Source organism: Sceloporus occidentalis, unplaced genomic scaffold (assembly GCF_023333645.1).
Source record: "Sceloporus occidentalis isolate IW3139 unplaced genomic scaffold, rSceOcc1.0.p SCAF_1, whole genome shotgun sequence".
NCBI lineage: Eukaryota > Metazoa > Chordata > Lepidosauria > Squamata > Phrynosomatidae > Sceloporus > Sceloporus occidentalis.
In genome coordinates this window covers 75483981-75508482 of record NW_028316981.1, presented here as the reverse complement: position 1 = coordinate 75508482, position 24502 = coordinate 75483981, and the positions used below count along the sequence as shown (strand labels likewise).

The 24502-nt window shown below is 43.8% G+C and overlaps 1 protein-coding gene across 1 annotated transcript; it reads left to right on the top strand.

The window, feature by feature from the left end:
- Window positions 1-205: 205 nt before the first annotated feature.
- LOC149321626 (acylamino-acid-releasing enzyme-like) lies at window positions 206-24152 on the top strand. The gene is made up of 22 exons (XM_089525728.1): window positions 206-267; window positions 6018-6147; window positions 6946-7072; window positions 8467-8557; window positions 10654-10729; window positions 11287-11441; window positions 12285-12422; window positions 14215-14306; window positions 14839-14879; window positions 14969-15090; window positions 15957-16017; window positions 17002-17099; window positions 17995-18046; window positions 18243-18331; window positions 18881-19019; window positions 19185-19268; window positions 19362-19442; window positions 20017-20105; window positions 22707-22897; window positions 22986-23088; window positions 23215-23321; window positions 23529-24152. The coding sequence occupies exons 1-22, from the start codon at window positions 256-258 to the stop codon at window positions 23629-23631; spliced, it is 2181 nt and encodes a 726-aa protein (XP_089381854.1). The 5' UTR covers window positions 206-255; the 3' UTR covers window positions 23632-24152.
- Window positions 24153-24502: the final 350 nt, after the last annotated feature.

Sequence of the window (24502 nt, the reverse complement as noted above, 5' to 3'; positions counted from 1 at the left end):
AAGTAAGAGCTGAAGACCTCCTAGAAATACAAATGGGTGCTTTTTAGACAGAATGGAGGACATTTTTTGGGAACCCCTGAAATGGAGGACAGGAAATCCCGCCTCCAAACCCATCCTCCAGACTTCTGCCTCCAATTTGATGGGCATTCTCCGGAGCCAATAGGAAGAGGCGGGCTCGGAGGTGGCCACGCCCACCCGGCCTGCCCAAGAAGAGAGTCAGGACAAGAGGAAGACTGCTGCTACAGAGCGAGCGAGATGGAAGCCTCGGTGAGAGGAGGAGGAGGGAGGCGCGCGAGCGAGCGAGCGGGGAAGGGAGCGCGCATGCGCGGGGGTGGCAGGCGGGGCGCGCGCTCACTCCGGTGCCCTGGGGTTCTGCCAGAGAGGGTCCCCTGGTGCTTTTGCTGCTGCTGCTGCTGCTGCTGCTGTTGCATAGGCTTTAGTGTTGGCACTAGTTCCCACAATGCCTCGCGTGGAAGTGGGCGGGGTTCTTTGGAGAGGTCAGGACTAGGGGAAGCTGGAAATGTCTGCCTATGTGCAAGTCTTGGTTCCACCTGTTTTGTTTTATTTACCTTGGCCAGGGATTTCCTTTGCAAGAACACAAGCCCTCCTTTTAGAGGACGCGTCCTACATTTCAGCCTCCTGCCCAGGAGGAATCCCCAAATGCCCTCCATTTGGAGCAAGAATTTACCTCTCTATGGTCCAAAACACACTGCAGAAATAATCCAGTTTGAGACTGGATTACTGTATTCACTGCCCTGGCTCAGTGCTAGGGAATCCTGGGAACTGTAGTTCATCGTGGCACCAGAGCGCTCTCTGACAGAGAAGGCTCAGTCTCTCACAATGCTACAGATTCCCCAAGTTCCTGAGCCAGGGCACTTAAAGCGGCCTCAAACCGGATTGTTTCTCCAGTGTGTTTTGGCCCTATGACTGTTCTTTGGTTTTTATTTGGCCATGTCCTCCATTTGGAGCCTCACTGAAAAGCATGGGTTTAGATTTCTATGGAGTTTTATCACATGAAGGAGATCGGGAGTTTGTCCTGTGAATATCCCAGAGAAATCGTGTAGTTCCACGAAACGCTTTCACACGACATCCCACAAAACCTGCCATCAAAGTGGTCATAAAGAAGCATTAACACACATCTTTTTACTTTCGGGATTTCAGCAACAATGCATTTCCAATATCACTTTATTTGTACAGTTGCGTGTGATAATCATTCGTGCAATTACTTACCAGTTTTGCATTTTGTGGTGCCTTGTCCTCCTTGGTGGCTGGGACATTCGGTCACCCTGTCTGTAAAGAAAACACATTGCCCCTATTCACATATAACACAAGGCACACGTTTCTGACATGACCTGACTTATTAGAAAAGACAGGGTTGCTGTGAGTTGGGGTGTCTTGAGAGCAGTTAACAACAAGAAGCACATTGCTGCCTTTGCTGAAGAGCCCATGCCCCAATATACAGGAAGCCGGGCAACTTGTTCCCTGTTTATAAAAGGGAACACTCTGCAAAACTCAAATGTGGGACATCCCTAATAATCAAGGACACTTTCCAGGCCTATGGAGAGCCAGCATGGTGGAGTGGCTTGAAACTGTTGTACTACAACTCGGAGTTGTTGTCGTGTGCCTTCATGTAGTTTCCGACTTACAGCATCCGTAAGGCGAACCTACCATGGAGTTTTCTTGGCAAGATTTGTTCAGTAGAGGTTTGCCATTGCCTTCCTCTGAAGCTGAGAGAGTGTGACTTGCACAAGGTCACCCGTCAGGTTTCATGGCCAAGCTGGGATTCGAACCCTGGTCTCCAGAGGTGTACTCCAACAGTCAAACCACTACACCTGGAGACTACGGTTCAAATCCCAGCTCGAGCATAAAAACCCACTGTGTGATCTTGGGCAAGTCACACTCTCTCAGCCTGTGGCAAATCCCCTCTGAAGAAATCTGCCAGCAAAACCCTTAGAGTCACCGTAAGTCAGAAATGACTTGCAGGCACACAACAGCAACCAAACCCTATAAGGGACAAGCTTTCTGTCCCTCAAATAAGGGACATTCCCTAGAATAGCAGATGCCGGTGATCCTCATTGTTCCTGTAATGTCTTCTGGACACTCTCCAAAGACACTTTGTGTCCCACAACTCCTCATGCCTTCAACAGCTGCAAAAATTCAACAGGCTAAACATGTCTTGATAGTGGAAATGAGGTTTCACCGCTAAGATATCAGGCTGCTGTGGGAGTCTTGCAAATAGAAAGCAGGTATTATTCCTTCTCCATTAAAAAAATATATACCTTAGCAGTGTTAATATTATTGATTATAAAAGAACAGGAGATAGGAGTCTTGAGACTGATTTATGTTAGCATGAACTTTAGCACGGATAAGAGTCCACAACCTCAGGTCTACTTCAAGTCCTACTCCTGCCACATGACACAACTCCAAAGGTCCTTTATTTTTAAAAACATTGACCTAGTGTTCAGAAACAGTAGAGTACTTTGGTGGCTATACAAACTTAACATAAAAACATTCAAATCAATTGATGCTACTCTCCAAGAAATATGGTATGTGGGAACTTTTTTATTCATGCAGGGATTTATCCTTCTTTGGAGGTTTTTAAACAGAGGCAGGATGGCCATCTGCCGGATATGCTTTGACTGGGAGTTCCTGCATGGCAGGAAGGGGTTGGATTGGATGGCCCTTGTGGTCTCTTCCAATTCTATGAGTCGATTCCATGATCTGGGGTTGCCAGAGTGAAAACTGAAGCAGGATATTGTATCTTGAATGATTGTGTGTGTGTGGGGGGGGGGGGGGTTCAGCAGGTGTTGTGTGATCAGCAGCACCTGCTGACATTCTCTTTTCTCTTTGCTACACAACCATTAAAGATACAAGAAAGCTTTCCAATTTTCAGGATGGCAACCCCAGGGCAATTCCTTTCTTCTGTAACAGAGAAGCCTCCCTCTTGATAATTTCCTTGAAAGGGAAGAAGGAGCTTGTCCCACTGAAGCAACTGTTTCGGAGACTGGTGTGTCCAAGTGGATGAGTTGCTTCAGAGTGAAGCCACCACAGCCAAAAGGGAGAACCGAATGAAGACTCTGCCATGGTCCAAGAGTCAGGCATGGCCTTCCCAAAGATGCTTTTCACAGCAAGATTTTGCCTTGCCTTCCTGTTTGGGTAGTTCTTTTGAGCACCATTAAGGACCCACATTTGGATCTCAACTTCATAAACAGAGAGAAGGATAATTGCCTAGATATTACCAAACAATTACTTTGCTGGCTGCAGACCAGCCTTTCCTCAAAGAATATTCTAGTTAGTGCTAGGCAAGGCATGTCACACATTAACTTGGGCTGGGTAGAATAACTTTGTGGCCGTTTAAAGTATCTGCCAAATCATTTTTGATCTATGGTGACCTGCACTGTACAGAACAAGACTTTCGACCCTTTCAAAACCAAGCCATACAGTCACACTAAAGATATGAAGTTTGTTGATCTGTTGTTTTTGGATTGGAAACCTGAGCCAATATGCAAAGGAAACGTGTGATATCTTACCTGAAAATGGGGGTGAGCTGCCCTAGTGTGGCTCTGGGCCCAAACATGGTAGAAAGGCTCACCCCCCAAAAAAAATTAGCCCCTGCTATATCAAAACCAGAAATGGCTGAACATGTGCTTCTGGCTTTGATTTGGAGCTGAGAAGACGGGGACGGCATGTTTTAAGCAAAAACCACCTCTCTTGCTGATTCCCAGGAGTGAGAAAAGAACAATTAAAAATAAAGTGGGCCCTTTGTATCTGGCGAGGTTTGGTTCCACAACCTTCCGTGGATACCAAAATCTATGAATGCTCAAGTTCCATTAAAAACAGAGACATAATAAAATTGTGCATGCCCCTTGTATAAAACAGCAAAATCAAGATTTGCTTTAGTGATTTTTTTAAAAAAACTTTTTTGGTGGGGGGAACATTTTCAAGCCATGGATGCTTCAATCCATGGAAAAGAAGGGCCAACTGTACTTTCATTATAGCATTTAGATTCCTTTTCTTCTCCCTCCTCCTCCTCCTCCTTCTTGAGCTTTTGGGCTGTGGGGGCTCCATGCAGCCCACAGGCCGCCCTTCATCCATCCTTGCATTGCAACTAATATATTGGTCCCTGCTCAGCCCAGAAATCAACTGGGCAAGTCACACTCTCTCTTCCTCAGGATGGCAGTATAAAGCCTCTTAATCTTGCCAAGAACAAAACCTTGTGACAGGGGTGCCATAAGTTGGAGTCAACTTGAAGGTATGCCACGACAAAGCAAAGCTGAAAAAAGTTATTATTTTGGAGTACACGTCTCAAAATCCTCCAGCCAGCATAGGCACTGGTGTGTTCCTGCGAGGTGTAGTCTGATAAAAGCAATCTTTAAAAGCTTTGAGCCTAGAGTCCACTTTATTAGCTGCATGAAGTGGATCTAAAGCTGGCAAATGGATACATACATGTTCACATATGTATTGCAAACAACAAAAAATGGGGCTCAAGAGCCATGAAATGCAGTAAGTCATAAACATGTTATCCCACTGTTCATGTCTTCACTCCCTGCTGCACCTGATGACGATCATGTAGCCTTGCCCAGGAAAATGCAGTAAATCTTTTGGTTTTATGGCACAGGATTCCTTTTTGTTTTTGGTATAACAGGTTAAACTGTTGTTGATATAACAGTTTGCTACAACAGGATTCCTTTTTGCTTTTTCCTGTACAGAAATAGGTATTGTTCTAAATTTGAGACAACATCATTCAGATTCTGAAATTCAATTTGGCTTCACTCCTGCCTGCAACCCAAAATTGAAGATCTTGTTCCTGTATTGTTTCTAAGAGCTGCTTAGAGGTCTTAGAGCTATTTACTAGATCTGATTAACAGCACTTACAATTAAAACACATAATTGCAATATGTAAGAAAATAAGGAGTCCCTTGCCCACTTTCTTGGATATGTTTAAATGAGCAGGGGATTTCTGCAGGTATTTTGAAATATTGGCACTTGTTGGTTCCAATGGTTAATTTTCTGAGATTCCCCAAAATGCAACAATATGCCAAATAAAATTTAAGTGCCTGTAAATCCATTTCTTATTTTGAAAAAAAAATGTTAAAATTGGGTGTGGATATTTAAAAGGTGGGTTGCTGCTCCTGAAAGCTTCTGGGAAAGGCAGTTCACTTTTTTTTTGTTGTTGTTAGAATAAGGGCAGTTGAAGGGGGTGGGGTCACAAAAAACATTGAGGGAGCTGCATTTGGTCTCAGGGCCTCACTTTGCCTGAACTTATTGCTTGCAGAGGGATTTTGAAAATAGGATGAGGTGCTAATGAGATCAGTCTGCAAGCCACAGGTTGTCCATGGCTAACTTTCACACTTACTTGGGAGTCAGTGGGAATGCAATGATACTCACTTCTGAATATAAAAACTCTTTGATTAACAACAAATTAGAGCATTTCACGTTACCTAGGAAATGGCTGTGTGAACATAAAATATGATATTAAAATGAACCGCAGCTACTCTGTTTTAAACAAGCGACTTGAACTATAATTCCCACTTTCTCTAACCATTGTCTATAGACTGACTGGGACTCCAAAACATCAAGAGACTAGGTTTTGGGAACATTTGCCAACCAGCAGTAAAATATAATACTAAATGTAGGTCACATGTGCAAAAACCCACAAGTTTTGTTAAAATGAACTCCCTGATAGTCTTGCCCTTTTTCCTTTGTATGTATCATTACACCAGCTAGAGAGGAAGAGACATCAGCTGCTGCTATATCCATCTCCTCTTTATCCTGCTTAAGGCCCAAAGCCATTCCTGTTAGGTTTCTAGCCAGTGCTCTATACAGTACTAGCTGCTGTGTATTCCTTTTTGCAGCTCACCCAGATGGGCCCATGTCAAATGTTTCCTTGCTTTGAGTTTTTCACCCCCAAACAATTACTTCTCTGAAGAAAATAGTAATTGCAAACTTACTAATGTTGCTTTCGCTTGGAGGTTATTGCAATTAATGAGGGTTCTTCCTCCCTTTTTAATGTTCAGTTACTGACTGATACAGAGGAAATCACTGCTTTGTACCGTGAGCTTTGTCAGTTCCCATCTCTTTCAAATGCCTGTATTGGGCCTGAGGTGACAACTCAGTATGGTGGCAAATACTGCAACATTTACACAGGTATGTTCCCTCCCTAACTTTGTCTGCATTGTTGGGACTCATATTTTCTATAATAGGGTGCCTATTGTTGGCAGGATCACATTTGCCCTTCATCTTGCTTTGGTCTTCACCTCTGTCAGCATAAAAAACTAAAACAAGGATAGTCAATTTGAGGAGGGGGCACATCTTATAACCTGAAACCATCAGGGTTTGCATTGTACGTACCTCACCACATTGATTGCTATGAGAACAGTATGTCTTCCTTTTAAGCCAAATCACATTTCTTGGAGACTTTTAGGAACATGAGTCAGACTGAAAAAGTTGTATGTTCTCCATGTACCTTGTTTTAAAAGGAAGTTTTGAAGTAGGGGTTCCCTGCAGCTTCTGTGGCAAATGCAGCATCAGGCACAATGGTAAGAGGTCAGTGAGGTCTTAAATAATGGCTACAGCTACTCTGGCCTAAAGGTATTTGGTATTCTCACCATGGGTCAAGAGCAAGACAGTGAGCCTTTTAACAGTAGCAGGACAGTTCCCTGTATCCTGTTGACTTGGTTAAATCCCTTGAGTCTTATGAAGCTATTTCTCCTGTAAGGCCATTAATGTATCTCTTCCCTGTATATTGTTTACCAGTGCTTCAGAGGTAGAGTTTGAGGATTTGCCTTGCAATGGCCTAGGAAAATAGTGATGGAACAGGATTATTTTTTTCTTTCCCTAGTGGTTGTGTGTATATGTATGTGTGAGGAGAGGTGTTTGCAGTGGATGCTTGGTTGTCATTGTGCCAGGCTGAACAGAAGCTGTCTTCTTTTCCTCTATTTACAGAGTGGTCTCAGCGGGACTTGGAAAGAGCTGAAAATGTGAAATTTTGCCGCCAGTATCTCATCTTCCATGACAGCCAGTCTATCGTGTTTTCAAGCCCCTCTGGCAATTGCACTGAAATCAAGGGAGAGTAAGTACATACTGCATTGCTTTAGATTTTCCAGATGAGTATTAGGCCATCGCCTAAGCCTTTTGCTATATGTAGGCTCCTGCAGGCTCCAGGAGAAGAACATTACCCTCATGGATTAGCATAATACAGGTTGAGTCTCCCTGAATTGCTCCAAAATCTGTAACTTTTTGAACACCAACATGACAGGTCAGCAGCAGATGCAGGGAGGGAGATGGTGCAACCATGTTCACAGCCAAACTTTGCACTAATGGTGGCCACAGTGGCAGCTGCTACTGCTCCTCCACCACTACCACCAAGACCAAATGGGGTTTAAAGTGGGATGCGGCAGCGACAGCTACTGGTGACCATCCTCAGTCTTATCCCTGCCAAAAAACCAGCCTCCCTCTCCTCTCCCTGCTGCTTCCACTACTGGAGCCTGGATTCCAATCAGCCAGCAGTGGAGATTACCAAACCACACTTTTACTGTGCTGCTATTCCACTTTGACTGCTCTGGCTGCCTCCTGTTGCATTCTGGGATTTGCTGTTTAGGGAGTGCCATTTAGAATTCTCAGCTAGAGAGTTCTTAGGCATCACTGAACTACAAACCCCAGAATGCTACAGGAGGCAGCCAGCACAGTAAAAGTGAAATAGCAGCGCTATAAGAGTATAGTGCAGTAATTACTCTGACAGAGGTGGCAGCAGGGCTGCTCTCTCCTGCCCTCCCTTCCTTCAAGTACGGCTGATTATTCAGTGACAGTAGGATGAGTGAATGGCTAAGGAATGCCCCACAACTGTTGCTGCCACTGCCTTTGTCTCTGGCTACCCAAGGGCAAAATGAGCCAGTGTCTGGAGAAGGAGGTCCCATCTCCCGTAAGCAGTGGCTCAGGGCTGCCATCATGTCCAGGGTGGATGAGTAAATTCCAGGAGTTACGGGAATTCACTGCCTTGAACCCATTTCCTTGTGCTGCTGCCCCCAAGGTTGCCTTGTTTATGACCACTACAAGAAAGCATTTTTTAAGAAAAAGGGGTTTTTTCCCCTTTGCAGTGGGAAAGCACACAGCTTTCTTCCTTGTTTACAGTCATCTTAGCACTCTTTGGAAGTCATTGGGAGTGCAGATCTGCTTGTAACCAAAGTAAGAAGATGTGCACTTTCCAGGCTCAAAAAAGGGGAAAGGGCCTCTCCTAAAGGCAAATGATGGCTTTTTGCTACTTTTTTCTCCCCACAGTGGCAGTACATTATGAGGACTCTGGTGAAAAAATGAAGGGAGGGGAATACATGTGGTCTTCATGTTCCTCACCTCTGTCCTAGAAGGATGGTCATAGTCAGAGCCTTTTACTGCTACCTTGTCTGTTCTAACAAATGCTTGCAAAGTCAGCTTTTCCATAAACTTTACCATGTTACTCTGTCTGTTTAGGCTTCTGAGTCGGGACTCTCCCAGTGGAGCACAGAAAGCTGTACTGCGAAAGACTAGTAACAGCAAAGGCGAGGAAAAGCAGTTCCTAGAGGTACATCATCTGGAATAAACGGATCAAAGGTGTTTTCCCCTATTTCTGTAGCTGTTGCATCTCACATAAAGCCCAACCTCTGGAGATAGTCTGTTCTTTCATTCCTAGCTCAACATATATTGATGTGATGATGTGGACAAGATCCTCGGAAGTGTTCGGAAGACAACCTGCTCTCTCGACCCTTGTCCCTCATGGTTAGCGGCGCAGGGGGGGGCGGCAGTAACTTTACTGTTACGCCGGATTATTAATACATCCTTGAGGGAAGGGCAATTTCCATCTGATTTAAAATTGGCCATTGTAAAACCTTTATTAAAAAAGCCCTCCCTCGACCCCCTGGTATACAATAATTATCGGCCAGTCTCGCAGCTGCCATTCCTGGGGAAGGTGATCGAGAGAACGGTTGCAATCCAGCTTCAGTCGGTCTTGGATGAAACGGATTATCTGGACCCATTTCAAACTGGCTTTCGGGCGGGTTACGGGGTTGAGACGGCCATGGTCGCCTTGGTCAATGATCTCCGTCTGGGCATCGACGGGAAGCATGTCCCTGTTGGTGCTCTTGGACATCTCAGCGGCTTTCGATACCATAGACCATGGTATCCTTCTGGAGCGCCTGGCTGAGGTGGGAATCGGGGGCACTGCGCTCCAGTGGTTCCGGTCCTACCTCTCTGGGAGGTTCCAGATGGTGCAGCTGGGAGACGTGTGCTCCAATAAGAGGGCCCTCACAACTGGGGTCCCTCAAGGAGCCATTCTGTCTCCCATGCTATTTAACATTTACATGAAACCGCTGGGAGAGATCATCCGGAGACATGGGGCGCGGGGTTATCAGTACGCTGATGACACCCAAATAGTCTTCTCTATGTCTCCGACTGATGCAGTGACTGAGGATGGCGTCTCTCCTCTCGTGGCATGCCTGGAGTCAGTAATGGGCTGGATGAGGAAAAACCGACTCAGTCTGAATCCAGAGAAAACGGAGGTACTCGTGATAGGTTCCCCTGGTCCAGGAATGGCGGTGGTTCCACCTGTCCTGAACGGGATCACGCTTCCTGTGAAGGACTCCGTGCACAGTCTGGGGGTGCTTCTTGATTCGTCGCTCCACCTTACATCTCAGGTGAATGCAACGGTCAAGAACACCTGTTATCAGCTTCGGCTCATTCGCCAGCTGCGCCCATACCTGGCCCAGAGGGACCTTGAAACAGTGGTACACGCTCTGGTAACCTCTAGATTGGACTTCTGCAATGCGCTCTACATGGGGCAACCCTTGTATCATACCCGGAAGCTACAGCTGGTACAGAATATGGCGGCCAGGCTGGTCACTGGTACTTCCAGGACCAGCCATATTACACCTGTGCTTAAAGATCTGCACTGGCTGCCTATTCGCTTCCGGGCACAGTACAAGTTGTTGGTGATCACCTATAAAGCCCTACATGGCTTGGGCCCAGGATACCTGAAGGACCGCCTCTCCCCATACATTCCGCCCCGCACCCTCAGAACATCTGGGCAGCAATTACTTAGGGTTCCAGGGGCCAAACTCTCCTCTACAACGAGGAGGACGTACTCCATCGTTGTCCCGACCCTTTGGAACACGCTGCCCATAGAGCTCCGCTCGGCCACCTCCTTGGCTCAGTTTAGAAGGGACTTAAAAACCCTTCTATTTCGAACTGCATTCCCCGAGTGAAGTCCTAGACGGCCTCCCTCCCTATGTTGTTGGCAAGATGGATGGCTGACCGGGGTTTTTAAGTTGTTTTTAATATGTATAATGTATGTACTGTTTTTATCATGTTGTTCACCGCCCTGATCAATGGAAGGGCGGTATATAAATAAAATTTTTATTTATTTATTTATTTTATATAGTGGTTCTGCAGCATTTTTAATCTTTAAAAGTATTCTGAAACACTTCTTTTGCTTCCATCTCAGGAGAAGGCTGCCTCCTAGCACTCATCACTTGTATAGCTTTGGAGGGTTTTTTGTTTTTGTTTTTTTTTATGAGAGGAAAGGGAAGAGTTTGATGATGCTGCTGGAGGACTTCTAATAGGGTAGACGTGAGGTACATGAACAAAGGAGCCAGAAACCTAAGCTGTGATGTGCCTGTTCCACAGGTTTGGGAAAAGAGCCGCAAGGTGAAGAGCATTGAGTTGACAGCCCTGGAAAAACATGGCCAAGTATATGAGGATGGTGAGGCTTCTCTGCAGTTCTGCTAAAGCTTTTAAGAGGGAAGAGGGTATCAAGTACCACCCCATATGGCAGGAGTGGGGGAAGCATGCCCCAGTAACTTTAGCCAACTTGCCCAATGCTGAGGAAAGCTGAGAGTAGCAGTCCAACAATAGCTGGAGGACCACATGATTCCCACTTTTTCAAGAGCCATTGTGGTATAGTAGTCCCAAAGTTTTGTCCTGGGGCCTGTAAAATCCAAGTTCATATTCCCATTGAGCCGCAAAACCTCACTAATTGGCTTTGGACCCATCACTCACTATCAGCTAAACTTACCTCACAGAGTTGCTCTTGTGATGATAAAGTCAAGAGGAATAGAGCAATGCACATCATTTGGAGCTTAACGTAGGAAGAGTAGAATATAAAAGGAGTCCCAGACTGAAATTGAAAAAGTGGTAGGCAAAGTTTGTCTAATTGTCTAGAGCAAGCAATGAGTAATAGGATGTGGTAGTCCAGGGGCTATAGGATGAGGTGCTTAGGAATGTACTTGAGTCTGTTGTCAACTTTTTCTCTTTCCATAGATCAGTTTGGCTGCTTAGCCTGGTCACACTCAGAGACTCACCTTCTCTATGTGGCAGAGAAGAAACGCCCCAAGGCTGAGTCTTTCTTTAAGCCAAAAGCTCCTGAGATGAGCAGTGAAGAAGAACTGACCAAGCGACGAGACAAAGCTATTAAGGTAGGATGGAGTTTTGCTTTCATCCTGTGCCCCAAGATCCAGTATTTCTTTTCTGTTGGCACCAATTACAGTTTGATATAATACTTGAGCATGCTATCTGAAGCCAGCTTTCAACAGTGCGGGGAATTTAATCCCACCCTCTGCTTTAATTTCCAAGCTTTGGGTGGCAGTGGCTTTTCTGGTCTCCTAGACTTTGTCTTGCAGGTCTTTTTTGCTGCAAGCCACTCTGTTCCTGTCTTTACAACATATGGCAACACACCCAGTGGGATAGGCACTTTTTCAACCTGTGAAGAGTCACTCTAAGATGACATTTCTGTGGTTCAGGGTGTTGTAGTGGTTTGAGTGTTGGACTATGACTCTGGAGACCTGAGTTCAATTCCCGGCTTGGCCGTGAAACCCATTGGGTAACCTTGGGCAAGTCACACTCCCTCAACCTCAGGGGAAGGCAATGGCAAACGTCCTGTGGCCAAATCTTGCTAAGAAAACCCATAATAGATTCACCTTAGGGTCGCCATAAGTCAGAAATGATTTGAAGGCATACAACAACAACAACAAATGCTGAAATATGCACCTTGAAAGGTGTATTTTGAAGTAGAGTCAACCACCTGTAGCACCTGCCTTCTTAATATGAATTGCTGTAGAAATGACTGAGATTTTTAGGTCCCTGTTTGCCTGCTCTTTGGGTGGGAATTGCTTTGAGGTACTCAGTGTCATGACTAATGCAGAATTGAAACCTATTGAGTCCTGGCAATCTGTCAGGCAAGTGAGAAATCTTTTTACTGATGCTTCCTGTTTCACAAGGAATCTCTTCCCTATGATTTTCCTCTTTGCATTCTTTCTTAGGGGGAGCAGTTTCTGTTCTATGAAGACTGGGGGGAGACCCTGGTGGCTAAGAGTATTCCTGTGCTGTGTGTTTTGGATATCGAGAGCAATAACGTGTCAGTACTCGAGAGTGTTCCAGAGCACATCTCTCCTGGGCAGGTCAGTGCAGAGTACTGCAGAGCACATGCCACAGCTAAGTCATACTACATACAGGGCCTTTTTGCCTATGTATGATCTGAGTGTACTCTCACTATCTTCCCTGCATCCCAACATCCTTAGACTACCCTTCACATTGCAGGAACTATGCAGAATCTATGAGCATGTAGGGGAGGAGCCAAGCACTTGAGAGCCAGGGACACTTAACCTTCCCAGAAAAAGAATTTTAAATCTAATTACATTTTCCCTTCAGGAGAAAACATTGAATGCACATTTCTACTCCACTTAGTTAGCTCAGGTCTTCATATTATATCTCAACTGGATCATGGTCTAGTGCTCCCATTTCAAATTGCCCCTCCTCCCCACTATCTTAGAGCTTGTACAATTTGAGTCTCCTTTATTTGGAATTCTGAAATACTCCAAAAACCAAACCTTTTTTCAGCGGTGCCTAAAACAATGACACCTTTACTTTGTAATGGTTCAGTATACACAAACTTTGTTTCACGAACAAAAAATACTGTACAGGCTATGTATATAAAGTATATGAAACATAAATTAATTTTGTGTTTGGACTTGGATCCCATTTCCAAGATATCGCATTATGTACATATATGCAAATACAGGTATTCCAAACTCCAAAAGCACTTCTGGTCCTAAGCACTTCAGATAAGGGAGTCTCAACTTGTACTTGGAATCATTTGGTTCTTGACCTGGTCCCTGGAGCAGCAGAAAACAAGCTTGCTCTATTTTCTATATTGTGTCCCTTCAGATATTTAAAGATGTCTATCATGTCATCTCTCAGTTTTCTTTTCTCCAAGTTAAACATACCCAGCTCCCTAAGTTGTTCCTCATAAGGCTTGGTTTCCAGATCTTTTGTAATTTTGGTTGCCCTTCTCTGGACACTCCAATTTGTCAATATCCTTCTTGAATTCTGGTGCCCAGAATTGGAAACAGTATTCTAAAATTATAAAGAAAAGAAAATAAAGAAAACAAAAATAATGACAACAGAGAATCTTGACAAATTCAACCTAGACAATGAAGAAATAGAAGTGGTAAAACAGTTCTCATACCTGGGATCAAACATTGATAGAAATGGGAACTGCAGCCAGGAAATCAGAAGAAGAATGGGAAGAGTGGCTGTGAAAGAACTACAAAGGATTCTAAAATGCAAAGATATGCAACTAAACACAAAAGTGAGAATCGTACAAGCCATTGTATTCCCTATTACTATGTATGGATGTGAGAGCTGAACAGTGAAGAAGACAGATAGGAAGAAAATCAATGCATTTGAGATATGGTGCTGGAGAAGAGTGCTGAGAATACCATGGACAGCCAGAAAGACAGATGAATGAGTCCTGGAGCAGATCAAGCCAGAGATCTCCCTTGAAGCCAAGATGACAAAACTGAGGCTGTCGTACTTCGGGCACATCATGAGAAGGGAGAACTCACTGGAAAAAAAATAATGCTAGGAAAGGTGGAGGGAAGTAGAAAGAGAGGAAGGCCCCATACTAGGTTGATGGACTCCATTAAGGAGAACATGGATATGAGTTTACAGGACATAAGTAGAGCAGCGGAGGACAGGGAGTCTTGGAAATGTTTCATCCACAGGGTTGCCATGAGTCAAGATCGACTCAAAGGCAGTTAACAACAACAAATTCTAGATGAGGTCTGACCAAAGCAGAATAAAGTGGAATTGCTTTCATCCATCTGCACATTATATCCCTGTTGATGAAATTTAGAATTGCATTGACTTATTTGCTCTTCATACTTGGCATTACATTTCTACTCTCCCCAGGCCTTCTGGACTCCAGGTGACACAGGAGTGGTATTTACAGGTTGGTGGCATGAGCCCTTCCGTCTAGGGTTGAGGCACTGTACCAATCGCAGGTGAGTTTCCTACCAGAACCAATATGAACCCACTTATGCCTTTATCATCTATATTATGAACATTCCAAAGTCATTCTACTGTAACAATATTCTTGGGTCAATTTAGTCTTTCTTGCCTGTGGAAAAGCACAGGCAGGGTACACTACAACCTTTCCCAACCTGATGCCTTCCAGATGTGTTGGACTGCAGCTCCTTGAAGCCACCAGCTGGCTTAATTCAATGTGTCTGGGGTTGTGGGAGGCTGTAGAAAGCTGCTGTAATCCTGTGACTAGGAAATGGCCATGCAGCTTTGTACCAATGAAACAGATTCCCAAAGTAAGTGTGGGCACTTCTCACTTCTTCGCTCATATCAGGTCAGCTGGAGCTAGTTACACCAAATTATTCCTGTTTCTATCCAGGGGACACCTGAGACAAAGAGGTGTCCACTTTTTCCTCTGTGCTCCTACTCCCCAATTCATTATTTTATACTGTTCTGTCATATAATCATCACTTCTAAGGGGTTTTGCTTGTCTGTTTGATATTCCTCTTGTAGATCTGCTCTCTTCTATGTGGACCTGACAGGTGGCCGTTGTGGTGAGAGTCTTGTTGCTATTACTTACTTTATAGCCACTAGTTTGCCACACTGCTGTTTCTTAAATCATTGGCTCTTGTCCCATTTGCAGAGTTGCTGTCAGTTGACACCAAGGCCATTTGGTCTCCCCGCTTGAGTCCTGACCAATGTCGCATTGTATACCTGGAGAACCAAGCATCTGGGCCGCACCAACAATGTAGCCGCCTCTGCATGGTGAGCATTGCCTTCAAGCCTTTAATCATTTGTGTTACTGACAGGCCATTTTGGGGTTGAGTATTTCACCCCCTCATACCACTGGTATGCAGAAAAAGCCAGACTTTCTACATAGAATCTGGAAGAATCATTGAGGTCGTTCACCTAAGCTGGGCCTCTAGGGTGTTTCTAGGTTTGGGAACCTTGAGTATGTGAAATCAGAGAAAGCCTGAATTAATTTCATTCAGTCACTTTGATGAAAGCAGTTGGGAAACATGATTAGGAAATGTGTGTGATTGGGAATTTTTGCTAAAAGAAGTTTTAAGAGTTCCCACCTGAATAGCCTATTCAGAGTAGTTAAGGCAGAATTTTATGAGAGACACAGTGAGAACTGAGGCAGAATGTAAGAAGCACTGAGGCCTAGCAACATGTTGACTCTTCCTGTGATTTCATGAGATGGCTTAGCCCAACTAGGTCACAAAGCATTGAGCTGTTGCTGTTAATATCATGGCATAAATTGAAAGAGACCATACCCTTAGCATTCCGTGGGGCTTGTCTGGATGCTGAAAAAACTTTGGAGCAGGAGGTAATAATAATAATAATAATAATAATAATAATAATAATAATAATTTTATTTGTATACCGTTTTTCCATAGATCAAAACGGTTTACAGACTATAAAACTATTGCAAACATCTCATAAAAATAGATAAAAACAAGTAATACAATTATATAAAACACAGTCATTCACAGAGTAAGGCAGAGAACTGATGGCATCAAGAGCGCTCAGCTTCATTCCTCCAGGGGGAAGGCTTGGCAAAAAAGAAAGGTTTTAAGCCTCAGCGGTTGTCTCCTGTATATCTTTCTGACCTTTCATCTTTCTTTCAGTATGACTGGTACACAAAAATCACCTCTGTTGTCGTGGACATTGTGCCTCGGCAGAGCCAAGGTGAGTTTACAGCAGAATTTAAAAGTGCTTGCTTAAACCTGAGGAGAGCTTGTAGAGCCTTTGAATGTGTTAAAAGTTTTGCATACATCACGTGAGCAAAGTCGAATGTTGTGGCCCCTCTATATTCAGGCACTCAGACTTCTCATAACAAGTCAGTGAGTCCCCTCTGAATAGTCACATCCTTCTGCTACCATGCAGTCCTGTTTCAAACATCCATTGTCTGGTGCAGATATTGATTGATTTGATTTGATTTGATTTATACCCTACCTTTATCCCAGAGTGGAATTCAAAACAACTTAATAATATACCTTAAATAGTTCAAACAATATGAGGCACAAAAGTTTAAAAAGCATTAAACAATCCATTTAAAACACTACTTTTAAGACATTAATTTATATATATTCAAAACAAACTAGCACATCCATTGCACATCCCAATTGGTTAAAGACTGAAGGCCAGTTTAAATAGGGAGGTTTTTGCCTGCCAGTGAGAACAGAGAGAGGTCCAATTGAGTCTCCCTCAGAAGGAGATTCCATAGTCTAGGAACAGCCACTGAGAAGGCTCTCTCCCATGTTTTCACCAGAGGATCCTGGCAGGGCAGTGGGGCAGAGACATCTGCATGGAGGAAACGTGTATATCACTGTATGTGGTTGGGCCACTATGCAATCAGGAATCCCATGCTGTTGGTGTTCTGCATCATATGAAGGCCTATTCCCATGTCATTGCCCATTGGCATTCACCTATACAGATGTAACATTCACCTTTATGTCTGTGGAGATGGGACAGTATGTTACATGAACAGTGTTTGGAGAGAGCGGCTCCCCAGTGAGTCCCCACTTGTTCATTAAAATAACCTGGCTGCAATCCATAATAGCTGGATGGAATTTTCAGTGGTTGTGACATAACCCAGTTCCTATTGCAGTCCCTATTTCTTGTTATGTAAGGGTAGCCTCTGCTTAGGTGAACATGCTGTATCTCTTGCAGGTGAATTTACAGGGATTTATAACACAGCACTGCCTGAGCGTTGTTGGGCGGCAGACAGCCAAAGGGTTGTGCTAGACACAGCTCAACGCAGTAAGCAGGTAAGAATGAGCAGTAGAATACCTTGAGCTTTTGGTTGGAGTAAAATAAGCCAGCCATGCAGAATTTCAAGGCCCTTTTACACTACACAGTTACAGCACTATGATTCCACTGGCTCCTATGGAATTGTGGAGTTTCTAGTTTATGGAGACACTTCCTAAACTGCACTTCTGAAGGCACTAGAGCCCATAAGCAGAGTTAGGCCTGGTTAGTGCTTGGATGGGAGAGTACTATAGAACACCAGGTGCTATAGGCTGTATTTCAGAGGAAGGCAATAGGAAACTAACTCTGAATCTCCCTTGCCTAAAGAAACCTATGAAAGCTATGGGTCACCATAATTCGATATGCAGTTTGAAGTCACAAACACGTTGTTCTTTGCCTTCAAGTCATTTTCGATCTATAGCAAACCTAAGGAAAACCTATCATGTGGTTTTCTTGGCAAGATTTGTTCAGAGGGGGTTTGCCTTTGCCTTACTCTCAGGCTGAAAGCATGTGACTTGCCCAAGGTCAACCAGTTGATTTCCATTGCTGAGCAGGGATTCGAATCCTGGTCTCCAGAGTTGTAGTTCAGCACTCAAACCACTATACACACACAAACTGTAGACTCCAGATTTCCACAGAATGTTTTCATGGCAGTTAAAGTGAAATAATAACACTTAGTTGAGTAGATTTAGTAGTGTAAAAGGCCTGTCAATCAAGGAACATCTGAAGAGTCATAGGTGCTCACTCCAATGCTACATTGCTGCTTTAAAGTCCTATCAAGTTTTGGCCCTGATTTTATGTATATAGCATCCCATGCTTCTAGTTTAGCACTAAATTGTTCAACCAGCTGGGTAAGAATCTTCTGTTTAGATGCATCCTACAAGTAGATCTGTTCAATGTCGATTTTTCCTTTAGGAACTGATTGTCATCGATACTTTGTCAGGCAGTGTCTGTTCTCTTACCAAGGGTAAGTACCAGAAACAATATCCAAGGCATCATAATTAGTTCCCCTCCTTCAGTAACAGGAGACCATGTGGGTATGCTGCTCAACAGAGAACTCCCATGGCCAAATCAAGGTCAGAAGAGAAGAGTTGCAGTGCAGGCTTTTCCTCTGCTAGCTAAATACAGTAGATGGTGATCAAACTGTTCCTTTACTAACGCAGGTTGCCCTCTTGGAAGCTGGGCACTGCTCACTGTTGACCGAGATCTGCTGGTGGCCAGATTCTCCACTCCAAACTGTCCTCCCAAGCTTGTAAGTGTCACATGATAAGAGGTTTGACAGATACAGCTGTATTTGAAATCCCTCAAAACTCTTGGCCTCTGTGGTTCCTACAGTAATGATACAATAATATTATTTCTCCTATGAATTTTGCCTAAGATTATTTAATGAGTCCAAATGTGATTTGAGAAACATCATAATGCAGAAATTAAGTGTGGTGTTTCTGTGGAATGACTTTTATAGAACCATGCTGAGACAATAGAGGTTTTAGGAGTTGTCAGGGGCTTCAGGGTTAAGAGCCTAGATGTAAGAGCTGCAGCAGAGATGGGATTATCAGTCAGCTACATATATCTTTACTGAATCTTGTTGCTGTGTTAGCAGTGTTGACCTATCTCATCCCATGTTTCCACTGAGCCCGTCCCTGTTTCCCTTTCCAAGTTCTGGCATGTTGCCATTTAGAATTATATGCTGTAGTCAAAAATTCCAATTCTCTTCCTCTAGTGAATCTCATAAATGGAGAAGCCTGCCCAGTAGTTCTGAGTTACACTGTACCTCAACTGAATATTACTTCTGTTGCTGCAGATGGTGGCTTTCCTGCCTCCTGCTGGCAAAGAAGCTGAGGTGAACTGGGTGTGTCTCGAAGAAGCCAGCCCAATTCAAGGCATCACTTGGAATATCCTTACATTCCAACCCCCTCCAGAACAAGACAACCCCCAGTATGGTGAGTGCCCAGTTAGGAAAACATAGGGAGACTTTGCTCAGCCAGGACTGGCTTGCATTATCTCCTCTGAGCTGGGTTCCTAGATAAGAATTTAGGGCATGGGGGTTGTAATATACAGGTTGGGCATTTATCATATGACCTACAAATGATGGTCTGTCTTTATAGCGGGCCTTGATTTTGAAGCCATCCTACTCCGGCCTACTCAGGTACCAGAGACGAGCAAGATTCCATTAGTAGTGTCACCGCATGGTAAGTCCTTCTCCCTTTCCCTCATTCACAGCACAAGATCATTTCTGCACCATTCGTTTTGGCATTACTCCATATTCTTTCTGTCCCTCTCAGGAGGCCCACATTCAGTGTTTACCACCAGCTGGACACTATACCCAGCAGTACTCTGTCGGATGGGTTTTGCTGTGTTGTTGGGTGAGTAACAGTTTGTCTCTTTTCAGCCATTTTAAGGGGCTGCTGAGATCTCGATATAACCTAGAGTAACTACCACAGTTAGGAAAGCTGAGCCTGGAAAGTTACAGGTATTCCCCATGGAACAATGAAAGCCTATATTGGTGTGATACCCAGTCCAAAACTGTTGACCTGAGGCTTGGATGGTTAGCCTCTTTCCCACATTTTCTTACCTGTTGCTTTGGTAGAACCTTCTAGGTGTTCAGCAGAAGCAACAGCAGTGACATTTGGAGCAGGAATGACACCATTAGCATTGGCACCCTTCATCAGTTGGGCTTTGGACTAAAGAGCCAGCTTTAGTCAGTAACCATCTTGGCACTTTGGATACTAAAACTGCCTCAAAAGCCTCACTTAGGAAGCAAAATCAGGAGTTTCCTGCCAATATGTTATCCTCCCAGTAGAGGAGATATCCCCGTGCCAAGTGAATCACTGGATTCATCTGGTTAGGCAGAGTAACAACATCCTGTCAGGCTCTGAGCTTGGGGCTGAAAAGGTACTGCCAATGGTCTCAGTAACATTGTTTTTCCCCCTTCAAAAGTGAATTATCGAGGATCCGTGGGCTTTGGCCAGGACTGTGTGGATTCCTTGCCCGGGAATGTGGGCACTCAGGATGTCAATGATGTGCAGGTAAGAGTTCCCATCCTTTATTTCCTACATCTCTACAGCATCAGTGTGAGGAATTCATATTTCTTCACCAGAGAAACCTGGTATAGTATGAAGGAAGAGACTCATCCTAGTTGTTGTTGCTGTTGCGTGCCTTCAAGTCATTTCTGGTGACCCTATGGTGACCCTAAGGCAGCCCTATCACAGGGGTTTCTTGGAAGAATCATAGAATCATAAGAGCTGGAAGACACCACAAGGGCCATCCAGTCCAACGCCCCATCATGCAGGAAATCTAAATCAAAGCATCCCCGACAGATGGCCATCCAGCCTCTGTTTAAAGACCTCTAAGGAAGGAGACTCCACTACACTCCGAGGGAGTTTGTTCCACTGTCGAATAGCCCTTACTGTCAGGAAGTTCTTTCTAAAGTTGAGGTGGAATCTCTTTTCCTGTAGTTTGCATCCATTGCTTTGGGTGCTCCCTCCTCAATATGACATCCCTTCAGATATTTAAACAGGGCTATCATATCACCTCTTAACCTTCTCTTCTCCAGGCTAAACATCCCCAGCTCCTTAAGTCGCTACTCATAGGACATGGTTTCCAGGCCTTTCACCATTTTAGTTGCCCTCCTTTGGACACGTTCCAGTTTTTCAACATCCTTTTTAAATTGTGGTGCCCAGAACTGGACACAATATTCCAGGTGGGGCCTGACCAAAGCAGAATAGAGTAGCACTATTACTTCCCTTGATCTAGATACTATACTTTTACTGATGCAGCCTAAAATCACATTGGCCTTGTTAGCTGCCGCATTGCACTGTTGACTCATATTCAACTTGTGGTCTACTTGGACTCCCAGATCCCTTTCACATGTAGTCTCATTCAGCCAGGTGTCCCCCATCCTATATCTGTGCATTTTATTTTTCTGCCCTAAGTGCAGTACCTTACATTTCTCCCTGTTGAAGTTCATTTTGTTAGCTGTGGCCCAACTTTCTAGTTTATTCAGGTCATTTTGAATTCTGATCCTGCCTTCTGAAGTATTAGCTACTCCTCCTAATTTGGTGTCTTCTGCTAATTTAATAAGTATGCCCCCAATTCTGTCATCCAAGTCATTGATAAAGATGTTGAATAGCACTGAGCCCAGGATAGCCCTGTGGGACCCCACTGGTCACTTCTCTCCAAGATGAAAAGGAGCCATTGTTGAGCACCCTTTGGGTTCTGCCAGTCAATCAATTACAAATCCATGTAACAGTTACGTTGTCTAGCCCCCATTTTACATACTTGTTTGCTAGAATGTCATGGGAAACCTTGTCAGAGGCCTTACTGAAATCAAGATATACTATATCCACAGCATTCCCTTCATCTACCAAGCTGATAATTTTATCAAAAAAAGAGATTAGATTTGTCTGGCATGACTTCTTTCTCTGAAACCCATGTTGACTTTTTGTGATTATGGCATTGCTTTCTGTATGTTCACAGACTCTCTGTTTAATGATCTGCTCCAATATCTTTCCTGGTATTGATGTTGGACTAACTGGATGATAATTGTTGGGATCCTCTTTTTTCCCCTTTTTGAAGATAGGGACAACGTTTGCCCTCTTCCAGTCTGCTGGGACTTCTCCTGTTGTTCAGGAGTTCTCAAAGATTATTACCATTGGCTCCGATATTACTTTTGCCAGTTCTTTTAATACCCTTGGATGTAGTTCATCTGGTCCTGGAGATTTATATTCGTTTAGATTAACCAGATATTCCTGTGCTATCTCTTTACTTATTCTGTGCTGAAATTCACCTATTCTTTCCTCCGCTCCATTATCCTCATATTGAGCTCCCTTTTCCTTTTCTGAGAAGACTGAGGCAAAGAAAGTGTTGAGTAATTCTGCCTTTTCTCTGTCTTCTGTTAGCATTTTGTCATCTTCTCCATGCAGTGACTGTACCATTTCCTTCTTCTTCCTTTTGCTGTGGACATATCCCAAAAAGCCCTTTTTGTTGTTTTTAACCTCTCTAGAAAGCCTGAATTCATTCTGTGCTTTAGCTTTTCTGACTTTACCCCTACATGTGCTTGCTATTTGTTTGAATTCCTCTTTGGTGATTTCTCCGTTTTTTAAATTTCTTATACATGTTCTGTTTCAAACTTAGCTCAATTGAATTTACCCTTGCCTTCCTCTGAGGCTTAGAGAATGTGACTTGCCCAAGGTCATCCAGTAGGTTTCCATGGCCAACTGGGAATTTGAACCTTGGTCCCCCGGTGTCCTAGTCCAACACTTAAATCATATATTACACTGGCTCTAGCATAGCCCTAAGGATAATAAACTTTTATATTCCATTATATGTATTGCTTACCATTTTATCAGTTTAAATTATCATGGTACAGTCCTCATGGTACCACCTTCAAATATGCATGTAATACTTTTCATTGAATGTACATAGCCAGTTGTTTTTTGTTTTTGTTTTTTTTAAAAGGCATGTATTCAGATATGTGATTTCTTTACCCATTCCATGTGGAATGAGCCAGATAATGTGATGAACAGTTGGATGGACTGTCTTATTTTTAGTGTCAAGACCTTCTTCCAAGGTGCACCATTCATGTTTGCCCCCTTATAATTGTTGTATATCTCCCCTCTCCTTGTCAGTTCTGTGTAGAGAAGGTGCTACAGAAGGAGCCTTTGGATTCACAGAGAGTGGCCTTGCTCGGTGGCTCGCATGGAGGCTTCCTATCCTGTCATCTCATTGGTCAAAAACCTGGCACTTATAAAGCTTGTGTTGCCAGGAATCCTGTAGTCAATATAGCTTCTATGGTTGGAAGCACTGACATCCCTGACTGGTAAGCACCACGAACAGTCATACTTCTGCCTTCAAGCCAAGCCTGAGGCTGCTGGCCTTATTGACCCTTGTCATGCTGTTGCTTGTAGGTGCTTGACTGAGGCAGGCTTACCTTATGACTATGCTGCTCTACCAGACCCTGCACATTGGAAAGAGATGCTGCTTCATTCACCTATGCAGTATGTCGATAAGGTATTGTATACTGTACAATGCCCCTCCAAAGTTCACATCCACTCTTCAAAAAATCCCCATGTTTTTTCCTACTTCAGTTTCCAACAGTTGGTGTGACAGCAGCCCATCTTGTTCTTTCCCCTGTAGGTTCAGACACCCGTTCTCTTAATGATAGGAGAAGAAGATAGACGGGTACCCCCCAAGCAAGGCTTGGAGTATTATCATGCTCTCAAGGCCAGGGGAGTTCCAACCCGGTAAGCAAGCTTGGGAAAAAATCCAAGGGGTAGCGAGAGGACTTTCTAGAGAGAAAGCAGGGATAGTTTTCGTGGAAGTGGCTGGAAATATGTGACTGGGACAAAAGAGGGAATAATATGTGTGCAGAATATCTGCTAGGGTGGTGGCAAGAAGTAATTAGCTGTTCTAACCAGTGTCTGCAACCCTCTGTCTGTTTCCCTTTCTAGGATGTTGTGGTATCCAGGAAATAACCACGCACTGTCTGGTGTGGAGGCTGAGGCAGACGGTTTCATGAATATTGCACTCTGGCTGATCAAGCACCTGAAATGATGACAGCAGAAGCTGGGCTACACCTTTAGTAATCATATCTATGTTAAGCAGTGTGGCTTGCTAACGGATTCAAATCTCTTAGATTCCAAACAGCCAGTGCTCTTCAGAGCTTGAATTGGTACATAACAGTGGCTAGGGTACATCTATCAGGTCCACTCCATTGTACCTCAGCCACTGAGGCGATGGTGATCACGTACTTCTTGCCAAATCTTGAACTCTTATAAATAGCTCCACCGTAATAGGTGGCTATCCACACTCTGATGCAGGAGTCCTCTTCAATTTTAATGATGTTTTTGTTGTTAATGCTAGTATTTGGAGACAGAACTGGAAAGGATGAGCTCCAAAGGGTCCAGCTGCAAAAGATTAATTAATAAACACCTTTGATTAAAGTTCAGTCTTAAAAGCTAACTTGCAAAGTAAATTTGGAAATGAGTGGGTCTCATCCACTAGTGAGATGCCTCATCCCCTAGCACCTTGAATTTTTTTTTGGAATAGAAGATACTGTGTATACTCATGTATAAGTCTAGAAATTTAGGTCAAAAATGACCCAAAAAACCTGAGTAGACTTATCCATGGATCAGTGTAAGTACTGTACTTTAACTCTTTTTTTTAAAGGAACCATCCCCTGGTGAAAGGCAAGAGTGTAATCTGTCCTGAAAGCACTGACCCCACTCTACTCTCATCCATCCAGTCTTTAGTATGAGCACAAACACTTATGCCTGCTTATAAGTTATTTTGGGAGGGCTTAGTCCTGAATGAGGGCATAAATATAGTGTACTTTAATATCAATAGCTGGAGTTTACATCTGTCCCAGAAATGTTAATCAGGGTACCCCTTTTATTATTTTCCTTATTTTAGTTACTTATTGCTA